This window comes from Saccostrea cucullata, unplaced genomic scaffold (assembly GCF_032062105.1).
Source record: "Saccostrea cucullata isolate Sc308-1 unplaced genomic scaffold, CSIRO_AGI_Scuc_v1 ctg147, whole genome shotgun sequence".
NCBI lineage: Eukaryota > Metazoa > Mollusca > Bivalvia > Ostreida > Ostreidae > Saccostrea > Saccostrea cuccullata.
In genome coordinates, this window is record NW_026927607.1 from 271,381 (window position 1) to 290,555 (window position 19,175).

The 19,175-nt window shown below is 34.4% G+C and overlaps 1 protein-coding gene across 1 annotated transcript; it reads right to left on the reverse strand.

Annotated features, from left to right (window-relative positions):
* Positions 1-1,607: 1,607 nt before the first annotated feature.
* On the reverse strand, positions 1,608-18,813 carry LOC134274968 (RNA helicase Mov10l1-like). The gene is made up of 22 exons (XM_062757212.1): positions 18,715-18,813; positions 17,482-17,607; positions 16,328-16,973; positions 15,865-16,079; positions 15,327-15,447; positions 14,888-15,100; positions 14,416-14,539; positions 13,950-14,048; positions 13,573-13,719; positions 13,226-13,317; positions 9,756-9,814; positions 8,610-8,825; positions 6,588-6,697; positions 5,740-5,817; positions 5,205-5,360; positions 4,558-4,623; positions 3,947-4,111; positions 3,615-3,788; positions 2,966-3,109; positions 2,478-2,585; positions 2,209-2,349; positions 1,608-2,071 (listed from the first exon to the last, which is right to left on the reverse strand). The coding sequence occupies exons 2-22, from the start codon at positions 17,585-17,587 to the stop codon at positions 1,925-1,927; spliced, it is 3,327 nt and encodes a 1,108-aa protein (XP_062613196.1). The 5' UTR covers positions 17,588-17,607; positions 18,715-18,813; the 3' UTR covers positions 1,608-1,924.
* Positions 18,814-19,175: the final 362 nt, after the last annotated feature.

Below are 19,175 nucleotides of genomic sequence, written 5' to 3' on the forward strand. Positions count from 1 at the left end.
ATGCAAATTTCGAAATAGAATGGATCTGGTTACAAATTCTGTCCTAATTTAATTAATTAATTTTACCCTCTTAAAAGACATTAAAATATCAGCAAATAACAGTTAAATTATTACATCATAACCTAGTTCTTTCTATAAACATGTTATAAAGGATATGAAAGGCCTCACTCGAAAACTTGTATACTTTAAATATTTTCCTGCCATCGTTATTGGTCTTGTACCGAGGAAATTCTGTCTTTGCGTGACTGTAAATAAACAATTCGCACACCTGTCGACTGTCGTGTAAATAAGTCAGTCTACGATGTTGTTTTTCACCAAAGATTATTTACTCCATTTTCTTTTCTTTTTTAAACGGAATATTATTTTTTCTTCCAGTTAAAATTTGTTTTGGACGATATCACGATAGTAATTGTTTACTACTGTCGATTAATTGCGGATTATCGGGGGGCGTGAGTTATCCAAACAGAACAGCACAGCCTTGGTTCTTCCGTCAACAAAAGAAAGATAACCGCGTTTGGACTTGTTTTTCAGGGAAAGTGACAAAAACTAAGATCAATTCAGACTGGGACAATACTGTAATTTCATTTTGAGAGAAGAGAAATTTCTATTTTTAAAAACCCTAAATGTTATTATCAAAAACTGATACAAAGAATTGTGTATCTTAGTGTAGTCTACTTGTGTGCCAAGTTAAATTAAAATCAGACCAAAATGTTTTATTTGAAAGAATCAGTGAATTATTTTTAGTAACAACAAAAAAAAAAGAATTACTACTTCTGTGCCAAGTTAAATTGAAATCAAACCAAAATTGTTGGAGACACATAGCATTTTGAAAGAATTTCAAAAAAATTTCTATTTTTAGATATATTCAGGAAATCAAAAATGATATACAAATATATAAATCTTAGTGTAGTCTACTTGTGTGCAAAGTTATATTAAAATCAGTCCAAAACTGTGGGAAAGTAGCATTTTGAATTTAAATTTCTTCATCAACAGAGAAAAACGATACACAGAATTATCAACTTGTTGTAGACTTGTGTGCAAAGTATTTTATTTCAAACTATCATGAATGTAGATTATACAAATACATGTACATCCTAGCTGGCCCATCTATGAAAAAACAATCAGTCATCTACAGTATTCATGTAAGTTTATCATCATAACTGTTCAATACATGAACTTTATAATTCATTCTAACAAAACACATAATATGCACATATAGTGTAAAGAATATATGCACCCCCCCCAAAAAAAACAAAAACAAAACAAAACATAAAAAAACAAACTTATAATTAGCAAACAAATAAGTAGAAAGTAATGGCACAATATACAGTCAGTGACTCTAACATGTGTCATTAAAAATCAATAAACCCCTTTTAAGTTTAATTCCTTTGTATATATGTCCCCCACCCCAAAAAAAATAAAATCCTTTTTCAATTTTATACCAAACTAGAAATTGGCAGTGACCCGAGATCAAAAAATCAATAAACCTCTTTTAAATCTAATATTATGTATTAGAGGTGATACAGTGGAAACATCCGATGTCGCCATGTATGTTTCGTGATACAGTACAAGTTAATATTCATTGTCTTATTTGAAAATTCTTCATCAAAACCGAAAATTTTAATGTTACAAAATGATTGAAAACAAGGTAACAATGAAAAAATATAATGCTAAGACTATATGCCCATCTATAAATAACTTTGATTATGGGTCTCAAGATATTTTTTTTTATATTTTCTTTAACTGCGGAGGTTAACAAGCAAGAATAATTAAAGATATCATTTAATTCAACTATTAACAGCTTTATCATGATACATGTTGTATCACAAGACCATATCGTGATATGTATCATATCGTTAGATAGCTTGCGATACTCAGGCCTACTCTGTATTGTCATAAAATAATATCCTTCTACTTTAATTGGCTAGGTCTGAACTTCTGACTTCCCAGATTCATTATCTTTTTGTATATGATTGGTGGAAATGTCCTGTGGGAGGAGCTCTGGAATGTCACACCCACAATATGCACCATTCTCAATACAGTATTGAATAAGCACCTGCCAGTATTTGTCCTAAAAAAAAAAAATTAAAACGGGTGTAAATGTAATTAAAAAAATATTTTTTGACTGGTATATTCATTCCATTCAACGTGTATTGTAAATGTTTCAATTTGATTTAATGCTGCCTATACACAATCAAACACACAAACCTGAGCTAAGACATAAGGATTGCCTACAATAATCAGGAGAGCCTGTGCCCTACTGATGGCAACATTAAATCTCTTGGGGTTACTGAGGAAACCTAGCGTATGCTTCTTATCAAACCCAATCATTCTCTCATTGGCTCGAACCTAAAAGGAAATTAATGACAGTCAAAATAAGAAATTCTTTTAGTAATTCCCACTTTTGTATTTAAAAGGATTACAATGTTCATTTATTTTTTTTTACTTGTACTGAAAGATATTTCGATATTACTCACAGTGGATATGATGATGACCTTCCTCTGCTGACCTTGAAATTCTTCTACAGACCCCACTTTGACCCTCTCCATTCCCAGCTTGTCAATCAAGAGACGAATCTTTTCCACCTACCAATGTAATGTACAACATCAACATTAAAATAAAAACAAATATTATTTTTGTACACCAACTTATTGAATGAAATAACTTCTATTTTGCAGATCAAGAGTACAATGCATAAAAGCATGGACCAAATGGTATCAAACATTGTTCATGGGGGACCAATATTCATGGATTCTGTGGGTCAATTTAACCCACAAACTTGAATACATACATGTACATCCCCTTATTACCGGTACTTTGTTAAGGTATTTGCTACTGTAATGGAATCCTCTGAATAAAAAATTACTCATGAATTCACATTCCTATAAAAAAGTAAAATTTTGATTGCCAATGAACATTGATTGGCCCCATGAATTAAAATAATTCTCCAGACCTTGTGACATACCTGTTTTCTGTAGGGTGTGATAATACCAATGTCCTCAGGAGCTACTGACTGTTCCTGCTGTACCCCCTGTAGGTACCTCACAACCTGTACAACCTCAGCAGGGTTAAACCAGGAGGGACTGTTTCCCTCCCTCAGATCCTCACCCTGAAAAACAGCAGGATATTAATCTACAAATTCTGATAAAAAAAGATGACATGTAAATGACAAACTTTTTTAGCTGCCTTGTTTTTTTTCCCCACAAATGTTATATATATTTATTGTCTTTGACAAATTTGCTTTCTTCCTAGTATACATGTTCTTTTTTTTCAGGAAATATATTGAGATAAGGAACAGTGTGAAAGCTAGCTCAAAAGTTCATTCAAAAATACAAATCAGGAGCAGTGAAAACACATTATTTTCCCCAAATTTCCCAATCAATGGTATCTCATCTTTGCTAGCCAAGGTTTTCCGATCTGAAATCTAAGCTACACTAAAGTGCACTATAGCTATTTTCTGAAAAATTAGCTAGGCTAACTCAGCCAGGAGTTGTAGAGAAATGAAGCAGAATCATAAATTTTGGCTAGGGAAGAGGTGGAATCTAGAATAAATTATTTACATAACATTTACTACATGTACCACTATCACAAATTTATTGAATTTCAAGAATTACCCTGACTCCATGGAATATGACAGGGAAGCCCATTCTGGGCAGGGCTGTCCATTGACAAAGGGAATGTGTAAGTTCTCTATCTGCTAACTCCCTCAACTCATCATAGTAAAATAGTTTTGATGTCAAAGTCAGTATAGCTTCATGAGATCTATAATTATCTACTAATTTTGTGACCTACAAATAAATTAAAATACATATCATGTACACCAAATTGACACACAATATTTCCAAGGATCAGACAGAGTATAAAGCATTTTCTATTTTTCAAATATCATATAATGAATGTACCAAGAGATTAAGTTACCCATCTGCATGGAGAAATATTAACATACTAGAAGTGGGTCATATGCCCCATGGTCAGAAAACTTGGCTTCATCTCTGGCATATATTGGTGTTTCCACTAGCCTTTCCAAGAAAGAAAGGTCAAGGTCATAACCTTTAGCAAACTTTGACCTTATGACTGGTCCCAGCTGCATGGGATCCCCAGCCAAAGTTACCTAAGTGAAGAACATTTTGTTTTTTATTCTTAATCTACACACTTGTATAGCAACAAAAGTCAAAATACTTCTGACTCAGCTTTAAACAACAAACAATCAATCAATCATATAATGGTAAAAAACAAATAATTTTATTTTTCCAAAGCAATTCTGCTTTTTGAAATGTCATTTTTACATTAATTGGACAAACTGAAACATTCACCATCCACATATCAAAAAAAAGCTTCAAATTCTTATTACTACATGTATAACAATTGTTTTAAATTAACAATTTTCTTTTATACCTGATCACCACTAAGCCCCCCCCAAAAAAAAATTCTTTCAAACCCTTAAGCCTTTTCAGTTCTGTATCAGATTCTTTATCAGTTATTTAGTCAATTTAAAACTTTTCCTTCAATACCAGATTAGGAAAAAATCATGGTCAAATAAATGTATACAAATCAGACCTGACAGTTTTCCCCAGCAGCAAAGTTGACAGCGATCAAACACTCTGGTTCTGTTGCCTGGCCGGCCTGAAAATTACAATGTATAACAACATAGCATACCAATTACACCAATTTTAGATGACTGAAGAAAATCAGTAGTCATATACAGATAATACAAAAATCATTAGTTAGATATACATGTACATGCAGACTCGCTAAAAAAAGGATGCAAAGAATTGATTGAAAACAAAGTCCTAAAATTTATAATGCCTTCTCCAACAAAATGATAGTTATTTGTTTGCATTGTGTTACATGCATGCATAATACATGACTATACCATCACTCAATACATAGCACAAGTTTTTTTTCCAGCACATCCAATTTCAGTGTTCATGAAATGTCATTAAAAAATCATATTTTACTATTTGTTTGATGTTCCTCTAACAATACAAAGATTGTCTTTATTTACAGGTATACTACAGCCATGGCCATGGGAGAGGGGGGAGTGTCCCCCTCCCAATATTTTTCCCGATATATAGAATACATACTGTAGAAAACATGGCCACTTGATCGATGTTTGTGCATGTCAAGGAAATTTATTAGTTGATTGTGCCCCTCCCCAAAAATGAAATAGCTTCCACCATGCCTGACAGGCCTTTAATGCTCACCTCATCAACAAACACATGTGTGAAGTGTCCGGCCTTGATTCCACACATACACAATGACCCGGCTGTGATACACGTACTGACCACTACACGGTATCGGGCCGCCATGTCGAGATCCTCCCCAGTTGTACAGTATGGCAGAATACTGGCTGGTATACCCTGATCAACAAAATGTTAGGTCACAAAAATGTTTTCTGTCTGCTTGGTACATTTAAGAATGCTGAATTTGAAATACTAGGTTTTCTATTAGAATTTTGAATTCACAATTTGATAATTTCATTATCCATTTGCTTAATACTCACTTTAAAGCTCAAATAAATCTTTATTTCTTACTAAACCATAAATATTGTTTATGTAGGATCTTTTATTAAAGTCACTCAATGAAAACAGTATGTTAAAACTATAATGAAATCTGTCTTGTAAAAAAGGAGTAATTTTTTCACAATTTCCTATCTAGCAAATTTTTGTCTTCTGTTTTACAGTTTACAGGATACAATCAAATGAGATGAGAAGACTAAGTGAGTGTCTATGGTACAACCTCCTGACTCCTCTGTGATGCATTGAGGCGTATCATATCACAGGTCTTCACAACTCCACTCAAGTGTAACCTCTCTGCCTTAAAATAGAAGAAATATAACAATATTTGAAAAGGAAAATTTAATATGTTGACGGTGCGACCGTTAGAGCGAGCGCAAACTCTATTGTTTTAATTTAGATCAGATCGTCAAACCGCACGTGACATTTGGTGCGTCTAGACTCTGACGTCACATGACGTCGTATGTAAGTTGCAACCAAGAAAAAACCTGAACAGTGCTGAAATTTAATGAAGAACGTTTCGTTTACTATTTATCTTCAATATATGCATCCATTAAATCAAGTCGAGTAAACTTTTTGTTGAATATTTGCCGTTATTCTCGCGAGAACGCAACTCTGCTAAGTGATGCATTGTGAGTCAAAATTACTGCGTCAAAAAATTCTATCGAATGAATGTGCAGTAGTCCGAATTTTCTCTTCGCCCAGGCGTTGTCGTTAGAGCTCGCAGGTACGTTGTCGTTAGAGCTTCGCGACGCTCGCTGCGCTCGCTATTAATACAGTGAAAACTGTCTAATCGGACACACTGTGAATTCTGAGGTTAAATTCCTTCCCATTTTACTATTTTCATGTTTTTTACACTGTGCAATCCGACACACTGTCTATTCTGACACAAAATTCATCTCCCAGTAATAGTGCATCTCGGATTAAACAGGTTTCACTGTGTATGCACAATGTGTGTCATTTAACTTTGTAAAATTAACTTGTACATGAGCATGTATTTAAATTCTCAATTTCAGACTTTTGGGATTTTAATAAGCAAGAAAGATTAAATTTGCTGTATATTGTTCTTACAATAAGGTCTGCAGCACTGTTAGATGGTGTACAGGCCAGTATTCTACTGTGTGAAATCTGGGTCAGCACCTGAAGTATAGACTCCACAACTGTCATAGTCTTACCAGTACCTACAACAGAATAACAGAGACTGTCATAGTCTTACCAGTACCTACAACAGAATAACAGAGACTGTCATAGTCTTACCAGTACCTACAACAGAATAACAGAGACTGTCATAGTCTTACCAGTACCTACAACAAAATAACAGAGACTGTCATAGTCTTACCAGTACCTACAACAAAATAACAGAGACTGTCAGAGTCTTACCAGTACCTACAACAAAATAACATAGACTGTCATAGTCTTACCAGTACCTACAACAAAATAACATACTCTGTCATAGTCTTACCAGTACCTACAACAGAATAACATACACTGTCATAGTCTTACCAGTACCTACAACAAAATAACAGACTTTCATAGTCTTACCAGTACCTACAACAGAATAACAGAGACTGTAATAGTCTTACCAGTACCTACAACAGAATAACAGAGACTGTCAGAGTCTTACCAGTACCTACAACAAAATAACAGACTGTCATAGTCTTACCAGAACCTACAACAAAATAACATACTCTGTCATAGTCTTACCAGTACCTACAACAACATAACAGACTGTCATAGTCTTACCAGTACCTACAACAAAATAACATAGACTGTCATAGTCTTACCAGTACCTACAACAGAATAACATAGACTGTCATAGTCTTACCAGTACCTACAACAAAATAACAGACACTGTCATAGTCTTACCAGTACCTACAACAGAATAACATATTAGACTGTCAAAGTCTTACCAGTACCTACAACAGAATAACATATTAGACTGTCATAGTCTTACCAGTACCTACAACAAAATAACATAGACTGTCATAGTCTTACCAGTACCTACAAGAAATAACAGACTGTCATAGTCTTACCAGTACCTACAACAAAATAACATAGACTGTCATAGTCTTACCAGTACCTACAACAGAATAACAGAGGCTGTCAGAGTCTTACCAGTACCTACAACAAAATAACAGACTGTCACAGTCTTACCAGTACCTACAACAAAATAACATACTCTGTCATAGTCTTACCAGTACCTACAACAAAATAACAGACTGTCATAGTCTTACCAGTACCTACAACAGAATAACAGAGACTGTCATAGTCTTACCAGTACCTACAACAGAATAACAGAGACTTTCAGAGTCTTACCAGTACCTACAACAAAATAACAGACACTGTCATAGTCTTACCAGTACCTACAACAGAATAACATATTAGACTGTCATAGTCTTACCAGTACCTACAACAGAATAACATATTAGACTGTCATAGTCTTACCAGTACCTACAACAAAATAACATAGACTGTCATAGTCTTACCAATACCTACAACAGAATAACAGAGACTGTCATAGTCTTACCAGTACTTACAACAAAATAACATAGACTGTCATAGTCTTACCAGTACCTACAACAAAATAACAGACACTGTCATAGTCTTACCAGTACCTACAACAAAATAACATATAAGACTGTCATAGTCTTACGAGTACCTACAACAGAATAACATATTAGACTGTCCTTATCTTATTAGTACCTGTAAACAGACTTAAAAGTCATTCCTTTCCATTAATTAAGAATATCATTGCTACTTCAGCATAAAATATTGAAAATGCCAGATGTTAGGTATGTTGCAATTTTGTGGGACCATAATAATTTCATAATTTGGAATCTTTTTATCAAGGAATTTCAGACAAGTTTTGTAAATCATATTCTTATACTTTATCAAATTAATATAATCTCCAAATCAAATATTTGCATACAATCTCTATTCACAAAAAATGAAATTATTTACCAAAAAAATGCATGCACAAAGAATGTTACATTTCAAGCTTCATATTTAAATTGACATTTAGAAAAAAGTGAGACTCATACAAATTTTATCAATATTTCTATCAATGGATTATAGAAGCACTAACTACAATACCTGGTGGTCCAAAGAGTATATAAGGCACTGGTCGAGACTGTCCATGTAATATCCTAGAGACAGCCACCTTCTGTTTCTGGTTTAGTCTGGGATTGAAGAACTGCATTGTCCTATTAGATCTCTGACCATTCCTTTCTACTGGACCGGTCAGACATTGAGCACTGGAGGTTCTCTTCAGCTGAGACGGGCGAGGGCATACGATGGAGGGAAACAGAACTGAAAGCATTGGATAGGAATCACAGACTCCTCATTTGCAAGTATTATATCAGTCTTATTACAAATAAGAGCACATTCTATCTCTTGAAAAACCTAATCTTAATTAAGCTAAATGAAGCAGTGTAAATAAATCATTGGACTATTTTTTAACAGACAGGTTTACCTGTCATTCACAATAGCTATCTTTACATGATGTGCAAAATCTAATCTCAAAATCTACATATCATATGTTAAAAACATGAGTACAATTAAGAAATGAATTTAATTTTTGAAGACTCATGAGGTTATAAACTACGACGCTTCACGCCGTTATATTTCATGAAGCGCATTAGCGCTTCATGATAAATATGCCAGCGTGAAGCGTTGTAGTTCATATACCTCATGAATCTTCAAAAATTAAATTCATTTCTTACATTTACATTATTTTTCTGATGACTTGCCATAAATTTTCGACGTTTAACTGTCCTTTTTAAAGCAAATCAGTGTGCACTATATTTTTTTAATGTCAATGCGGTATTATGATGTAACAATGTAGAGCTCTATATTCATGCTTATGTAATGTAGTTCATGAGAAAATATACTGCATTTTATTTTGTAAAGAATCATAGGGGAAATTTACTGGAAATGTAAATATTTGATAATAATGCATTTTTGGGGATTAATGTACATGTATAATTTTAGGTTTTCTGTTCATATACATGTATTTATGTATGCACTCATACATGTGTATATGCACTATACAGTACTGTGAGATATCCAGGGTAAAATAATTAAAGAATTAGTAGCTGGGACTTCCAAGACATCCATGGTGTTTGAGATATCTAATATCAAAGTTCAACTGTAGCATATAACAGAACTGGTTGCTCTTTGGCAGCTACAGCAAGGTTATAAACAGGCTAATGATTCAAAAGTGCATTATATCGTAACTACCATTTTCATCCAAATTTGCTGCAAACTGCACTGCTTGATGACATCTCCGAATAGAAGACCTGTATTAAAAATATTAACATACAGCTAAAACCAGAAGTCTCTGTCGAGACTGAAGCTCTACTGGTTTGAACTTACAGCAAAGGAAGAGAAAAGTACTTAAGCAGCTGGGATTTGAAACTAAATAGAATAATGATCGTTGATAAAGTCTCTTTATGTTCTTAGTGTAGTCTACTTGTGTGCCAAGTTATACTGAAATCAGACCAAAACTGTAGGAGGAGTAGCATTTTGAAACAATTTTACAGACATTTCTATTTTTAGTAACCACGGCAACACCGTTCACCAAAATTAAAATTCGATACACAGAATTATGTATCTTAGTGTATTCTACTTATGTGCCAAGTTATATTGAAATCAGACCAAAACTGTAGGAGGAGTAGCATTTTGAAACAATTTTACAGATATTTCTATTTTTAGTAACCACGGCAACACCGTTCATCAAAATCAAAAACCGATAAATAGAATTATGTATCTTAGTGTATTCTACTTGTGTGCCAAGTTATAATGAAATCAGACCAAAACTGTAGGAGGAGTAGCATTTTGAAAGAATTTCACAGAAATTTCTGTTTTTAGTAACCACGGCAACACCGTTCATCAAAATCAAAAACCGATACACAGAATTATGTATCTTAGTGTATTCTACTTGTTTGCCAAGTAATACTGAAATCGGACCAAAACTGTAGGAGGAGTAGCATTTTGAAAGAATTTCACAGAAATTTCTATTTTTAGTAACCACGGCAACACCGTTCATCGAAATCAAAAACCGATAAACAGAATTATGTATCTTAGTGTATTCTACTTGTGTGCCAAGTTATAATGAAATCAAACCAAAACTGTAGGAGGAGTAGCATTTTGAAAGAATTTCGCAGAAATTTCTATTTTTAGTAACCACGGCAACACCGTTCATCAAAATCAAAACCAATATACAGAATTATGTATCTTAGTGTAGTCTACTTGTGTGCCAAGTTATACTGAAATCAGACCAAAACTGTAGGAGGAGTAGCGTTTTGAAAGAATTTCACCGAAATTTCTATTTTTAGTAACCACGGCAACACCGTTCATCGAAATCAAAAACCGATACACAGAATTATGTATCTTAGTGTAGTCTACTTGTGTGCCAAGTTATATTGAAATCAGACCAAAACTGTAGGAGGAGTAGCATTTTGAAAAATTGTTTACAGACAGACGGACAGACGGACAGCTGGACAGACAGACGGACAGACGGACGGACGCCGGACGCATTACTATCGCATAAGCTCTTCTGGTCTCTGACCAGTAGAGCTAAAAATATCATTGGGAATGGTGTGTACAACTTTGTGATATATATTATACAGGACTGGTCAAAAATATCTTTAGACTGTATGCAGTAGCATTCAGGATTTTTTTTTTTACCCATATATAATACAATAAAATTTTAACAAGAGGCCCAGGGGCCACAGCGCTCACCTGAGCACATCATGTAGAAAAAAGCACATATCATGATTTGGACGAACTAGAATCTACACTACCTGAGGATAATTCTACATAAATATTACTAATCATGGCTTTGAAGTACTTGAAAAGAAGATTTTAAAAGGTTTCCCTTTATATTCCTATGAGAATTAATTTTTGGTCGGCCATTTTGGCCCAAACCATACCCCCGGGGTCATGATTTGAACAAACTTGAATCTACACTACCTGAGGATAATTTCACATGAGTTTCATTTTGCCTGTCTCAATGGTTCTTGAGAAGAATTTTTTAAAAGATTTTTCCTATATACTCCTAGGTAAAACTTCGATCAGCCATTTTGGCCCCACCCTACCCCCGGGGGTCATGATTTGAACAAACTTGAATCTACACTATCTGAGGATGAATCCATATGAGTTTCATCTTTCCTGGCCCAGTGGTTCTTGAGAAGAAAATTTTTAAAGATTTTTCCAATATATTCCAATGTGAAACTTTGATCTGCCATTTTGGCCCCACCCTTACCCCGGGGGTCGTGATTTGAAGAAACTTGAATCTACACTATCTGAGGATGAATCCTTATGAGTTTCATCTTTCCTGGCCCAGTGGTTCTTGAGAAAAAGATTTTTAAAGATTTTTCCTATTATATTCCTATGTGAAACTTTGATCGGCCATTTTGGCCCCACCCTTACCCCGGGGGTCGTGATTTGAACAAACTTGAATCTACACTATCTGAGGATGATTCCACATGAGTTTCATCTTTCCTGGCCCTTTGGATCTTGAGAAGAAGATCTTTAAAGATTTTTGCTATATACTTCTATGTAAAACTTTGATCGGCCATTTTGGCTCCACCCTAACCCCGGGGGTCATGATTTGAACAAACTTGAATCTACACTGTCTGAGGATGATTCCACATGAGTTTCATCTTTCCTGGCCCTTTGGATCTTGAGAAGAATATTTTAAAAGATTTTTGCTATATACTCCTATGTAAAACTTTGATCGGCAAATTTGGCCCCACCCTACCCCCGGGGGTCATGATTTGTACAAACTTGAATCTACACTATCTGAGGATGATTCCACATGAGTTTCATCTTTCCTGGCCCAGTGGTTCTTGAGAAGAAGATTTTTAAAGATTTTTCCTATATTTCCAATGTAAAACTTTGATCGGCCATTTTGGCCCCACCCTACCCCCGGGGGTCATGATATGAAAAATTTGAATCTACACTGTCTGAGGATGATTCCACATGAGTTTCATCTTTCCTGGCCCTTTGGATCTTGAGAAGAATATTTTAAAAGATTTTTGCTATATATTCCTTGGTAAAACGTTGATCAGCCATTTTGGCCCCACCCTACCCCGGGGGTCATGATTTGTACAAACTTGAATCTACACTATCTGAGGATGATTCCACATGAGTTTCATCTTTCCTGGCCCAGTGGTTCTTGAGAAGAAGATTTTTAAAGATTTTTCCTATATTTCCTATGTAAAACTTTGATCGGCCATTTTGGCCCCACCCTACCCCCGGGGGTCATGATATGAAAAATTTGAATCTACACTACCTGAGGATGATTCCACGTGAGTTTCATCTTTCCTTGTCCAGTCGTTCTTGAGAAGAAGATTTTTTAAAAATGGCATTAATTTTTCTCAAATTCATAATTATCTCCCCTTGGAAAAGGGCGTGGCCCTTCATTTGAACAAACTTGAATCCCCTTTACCCAAGGATACTTTGTAGCAAGTTTGGTTGAAAATGTCCCAGTGGTTCTTGAGAAGAAGATGAAAATGTGAAAAGTTTACGACGAAAACGACAACGACAACAACAACGACGACAGACAACGGACAAATTTTGATCAGAAAAGCTCACTTGAGCCTTCGGCTCAGGTGAGCTAAAAAGAATATCAAGAGAATCAAGTAAAGTTTGAAAACAATTAATAGATTGTCTAGCTAAAACTTAATTGACAATACTGTACCCACCTGTTAAAGGTAAATTGTACATTATAGTCTTTCCCATTGTAGCCCAAGTGAAAATCAGAATTAAATTTCAGTAGAACTTCTTCACTAAAAACCTGTGACAATTAAGACAAATACATGTACTGTAACATATTACAACTTTATCACCAACATTCTAATATGAAAGTTTGTTCTGGAAGGAGGATAATATTTATCAAATTGACCAAATTAAAGTTCAAATTTCAGGAACTGTATGGGTTTTTTTTCAAAAAAGAAAGTATGTTTTGGAAGGATAATAATATTTTGAAAATTTCAGGTGCTGCATCTTTTTTTCTTAAAATGTAAACATCAAGCACTTAATTGTTCAATACCTCATGCACGTAACCTTCGTAAACAGGCCCCTGAGGATCAGAGGGGTCAGAGAGCATGACCTTGTCTCCTAGCAACACTGAGGGTCGTCCCTCTGCCAGTCCGGGTACTCCTAACCCCAGAAACTCCCCTACTGGTCGAAGAGGAACCTACAATGTATTTATTCTATTGATACTGTGTAATTCATGAATTATTTCAGATCTACATATGTATATATATTTTACTTCAGATCGCAATCTACATACCCCGGTACATGTATAGCTGCCTGTCCCAGTATTTTATGAACCAAATATGGACCATGGTTTTATGTTCATCTGTCATAATATTCTAAAACTTAAAAATTATTTTTCAATGGATTTCATTTTTTGATATGAAATACCCTGCTTAAGTCAAACTCTCTGATGTCTATATCCATCTGTATCTCCTCCAGATGAAGAAGGGTCTTCATTTTCTTCACATAATTCTCAGTGGTCAAATCCTGGAAGTAAACAGGTTTTCTTGTACATGCATTGTCAAGATCACTAACGAATGCTTTTCAGAAAACAATTAATACTGAATTTTGACTCAGTTTAAGTTTCCAATTTTACAAGGACATAAGGTCATTTAATTTATGAATTATTTTAATTAACTTTTCTTACTAATATTACAAATATATTTACGAGGTACATCTGTAATTGTTAAGCTTGTTCTTGCCTGGTCACAAAAAAATTGCAATATTTTAACGCTTATAAATACATGTCATGCAGAGATCTAAAATCTTGAATCCATAGAATTGTAGACAGATTGCAAGACAGACATAATCAATGGGGTGCAACTAGTTCACATAGAACAAGAGCTACATTAACCTGTGTGAGCTCAGGGCAGATTTCCAGAAGCTGGTCACCATTGAGAACGAAGTTCCGCAGTAACTGAGGCACAGGGTATTGTGGTAGTCGATTGGGTAATTTCAAAATGTGTTTCCTTCCACCCCTTTAAAAAAGCAAAAAATGCATGACCCTACAATTATTCCTCTGGTCAATTCCATATAAAAATTGACATTTTACCTTTCCTCTATACCTATGACTTTATTCATAACTAAAGTTTGAACAATATGACAAAATCAATTTATATACTCAAACCCTTTCCACAAACACATGTAAATGTATTTTCTTCGTCCAATTGTCATTACATGTACAGCTGTAAACATTAAAACTGTGATTCTTTTGACTACTTGTTTCCACGTTCTTGTGTTGCAGCAGTATTTAATATCATTTGACATAATTTTTTATATGACTTTTACCTTTGTGGCCGTTCATCTGGCACCACCCATGACCTTACCTCTGTGGTCGTTCACCTGGAACCACCCATCCTTGACCTGCATTGGCTGAGGTTCTGTATCTGGTGAAGGGTGACATTTTCTGTTCACTTTTGTAGACTGGCCCTACAGGTACCAAACTATGATATGGATCAGCGATTTCAGCGGTGATGTACCGTCCAATACGGAACTTCTCAAAAGTTACCACCAAAAGCTGTTTCTCTGTTCCAGGGAATCTGCAACAGGGGAAAATGAAAGAAAATGGACACTGACATCTTAATATATTAATAATTTCTTCAAAAGTTAGAGAAAATTAATTAATCTCAATTTCAGCTCAATTTTAAGCATAAACTTATATCTAATATGTCACAATGCATGTAGTACATGGAAAGCTGACATGGTGCATATGAATGTTCATGTGTGCTTATAAAACTACTGTCGAAATAGCAAATTTACACATACTTTGCTTCTAGTGATAGATTTATATACAAGGACATAGCTGGATAGAGAGTTATCTTCCCCTTCTTGACTTCAACATTCCCAGATTTCATCATGGCTGTATGCTCACTTAAGTATTTCACACCTAAAAAATAAATAAAAAGGTCAATGTATGCATGTACATACTATTCAAACAACTTTTTCCTCCAATGCCCTTAGTGCAGCACAACAAGAATATTATAATATATCCTGACTTAATATATCAATATAAAAAAAATGCTGTCATTTTCAAATGATCTCTACATGCAGCTATTGCCAGAATAGTTTAAAGATGGCACATCAATTCTTAATCAATTCCAAACATTTCAGCATAAAATTGTCCAGATAAATACTTAAGATTTTAATTGACTGAATTGCTGCAATATTGCCTGAAAAGAATTATAATACAAGATAAGAGTATTGCAACAAAGCATTGTCTCCAGGATGAAGCAACAGGATTACTGGCATCTAGCCAATTAAGATGCCCCACGCTACATCAGTATATTCTCCTAAATTATATTACCTTCAATGTTGATCTGTTTACATTCTGGTGGTAGATGAGCCCTCAGAAACACCTGTTCTGTCTCCCCTTTGTTCTGGACCCACACGGTCAATTTACGCTTCTCCCCCACATCTACTTTCCCAAAATCAGTCTCCAAGGACACATGAATGCCATTTTTGTTTTTTTGGAGATCATCAAGGAAGCTTGACTTCATGGGACTAGCAAAGGCTGATACACTGAAATTTTACTTTCCTCTTACACCAATTTTATCAAAAAGAGGTGATTATGAAAAACTTCAATCTTTAAATTAATTTTTTTTTAATTTCGAAACAAATTTGTTTTCATGTTTTTTTTTAATTTTATGAAATTTATGGTTACCATTGAAAAGATTATAATGCATTAACCTTTCTTTATGTTTTCTATCAAATTTAGACAATTAAAGATATTTCAGATCACAACAAACAATACTTGTATTTTTTATTACCTCAGAGAGGGGTTGACAATCACAGGTTTGATAGATATAGCCCTCCAGCTACACTGGCCTTGGGCACTCTCAATGACAACAGTTTGCACTCTGTCCCATTTCCGAGGACTGAATCCATCACAGCAGGCAGCCAGGGTGAAGAATGTGTCCCCATCAATGTACCCATGGTCCTGCTGCACGGCGGAGATCTGTCCCTCCTTCTCAAACATCCTTAGCGGCTTAATATTGCTTGCCTCCAACAAACCACAAACCCTCATCACATCCACTGTGACGTAGTCCCCTACACACGGAACATAGTTTTCCAAGGTTACTGCCGACACACTGAACTGGATCTGTCCGTTAATGGTTCCAAATTCCCCATTAAATTTTTCGATGATCCCCACTATTGATTTATCCTCCTTATCATCTTCATCAAAATCCCAGCTGGTTGCTAAGGCAACCTGAGTCGCGCGCCAACCTGAGCCCAGGGTCTCCCGTTTTGCGACGTAACTGACTTCTTCACCTAGACCAAGTCTTTTTTCTGACAAGACAGTTTGGATTGTGAAAAAGATCTCACCATCGATAAGACCATAATCATTGTAAACGTGAGTCACCTTTCCATGTGAATTCTTAGATAATCCTTCTTTCTCATCTGTGCAATCAAATCCTATAGTTAAAAGAATTTCAAAACAACCAGAGCACTTAAAGAGCTATAATAAACTTTGTACTGCAAAGTGAATCATGTACGAAATAAATATTACTTTTACCAATTAAAGAAGTAATGAAAGAATTTATATGAACTGGAAATGTGATCATATGGAGGAACTATAAAAATTACCATTTTTAATCAATTAAGATTAATTAAAACTGACATTAATCTACTTTTTTTAAAATGGGAACTTATACCTTCCTACTCCTCTAAGTAAGAATGAAAACAATTTAAATTTTGTCCTCAATTGTAAAGCAGTTATTATATATTTCCAGCAAATTATCAAGTTTAAATATGAAACTACTTCTATATATGCATGTGTTATTCGTACCAATGAACTCATATGAATGATCGAATATTTTGATAAACACACACATTAACATTTAACTTGAGAGAAAAATGATAAAATCTGTGCTGTTTTTACCTTTCATTGCAATTTATCTTAAACTTCAAAATAGACGCTTACCTTTGTCTTCATCATTTAATTCTTGTGCTGATAATCCATTGTTTTCTGAAACATCTTCTTCATCATTCAAAATGAAACTTATTAATTTGGCAAATGCTGAAAACATTGTCCTTTTAAGTGTTATAACTGTAAAAAAATATATATATAAGTAGAAATAGATTCTAAAATATTATTTTCATTCTTTTCTTTCCTTTTACATCAAAGAGAAGCTTGGCTGTATAATCCAGTGGCAGATATTACTGCAAAGTCGGACTCTCACTCTCGGTCACTTTTGCCTGTAATAGTTATATACTTTTATTTTATTTGAAATGTAGACTTGTATTCAAAATTAGGTCATAGCATGTGTGAAAAAAATATTGTTTTCAACAACATTAAACAGGTCCAGCACAATGTCTTGATTAAGCTATAATATAGCTTTATAAAGCTATATAGCTTTATTAAGCTATTTAAAATAGCTTAATAAAGCTATTTATATGCAGCTTTTAACAAAAACGTTTTTGGTGAGAAATAAACAAGAAGTCGCAAGTAATTGACTATTCATACGTTTACTATGGGCTATCAAAAAAAAAAAAACAACCTGAATCATAGAAAGTTCTAACATTGTTGTTGTTGAATACTTTTTAGCAAAAGATGAATTTCCATTGTTTGGGTAACTGCAGTGGTGGAAAGTGTCCTATTGAGTGCGGTGAGGCGTGGATAACTATGATTGCTTCTCATTGTGTTGAACTGTTACCAATCAATTATCTTGTTGGCTATAACTGACCTCCTTTATAATTTCATTCAAGAAATAAATGTGTGGTCATTCATCAATAGCCCCCCAAACATTTAAAAATTTGAGTACAAAGTCTCTCAAGGAGACGCAATTTGGTGAGTGATTTTTACATGCACTGTATTCAGAAGAGTTCAATGTTTAATATTTCCACTGCAGTGACTGCACCAGGGTGCGACTTTTTGCACATGCTGAAAAAATAAAACATTTGAGAAAAAATTGTGATAAAATAGCTTAATCAAGCTATTCCAAATAGCTTAATAAAGCTATATAGCTAAATCAATCTATATAGCTTAATCAAGACATTGTGCCAGACCTGATAACTGCTAAAATACATCCCATTACGTCCCATGTGTCCTGCACTACGATTAAAAACCATGACGTGTCATACAACTTTCGTCATTAGAGAAGTTTGTTAAAACAACAGGTTACAAAAGTTTATCATTAGAACACTAAATACATACTTCTGTCTTTCTAAACGAGAACAACATTGAACTTTTGTTGAAATCACCGCAAAGAAATATCTAGTTTCATTTTCACAAATGGCGCTAAAAGTCTTGATCACACAGAAGCTTGGCTATCTCAATAACCCCTACACATATTTATTCGTACTGTTTTTAGTTTGATTTCTTTTTAAAAAAAATTATCTCAGTGGTTTAACTTAAGATATTTAGAAAAAAATCTTTCGTCGTGCATGAAGTTATTGCTTTTTTATTAATGTTATTACACACCAGAGTGTCCTTGTGGTGAAAATAAAAACTTCATAAAATAATTAAAGCATCTTAAATTAGGCCTGAATCATTTGATTTGACTGATTATTCCACTGCTCACAGAATGACTGACTGGTGAGGATTTGTTACATATTCATCATTGTTGTCGTTGTCTGACTGACGGCGGTGCAAAACCTTTTTTTTAAAATATCACG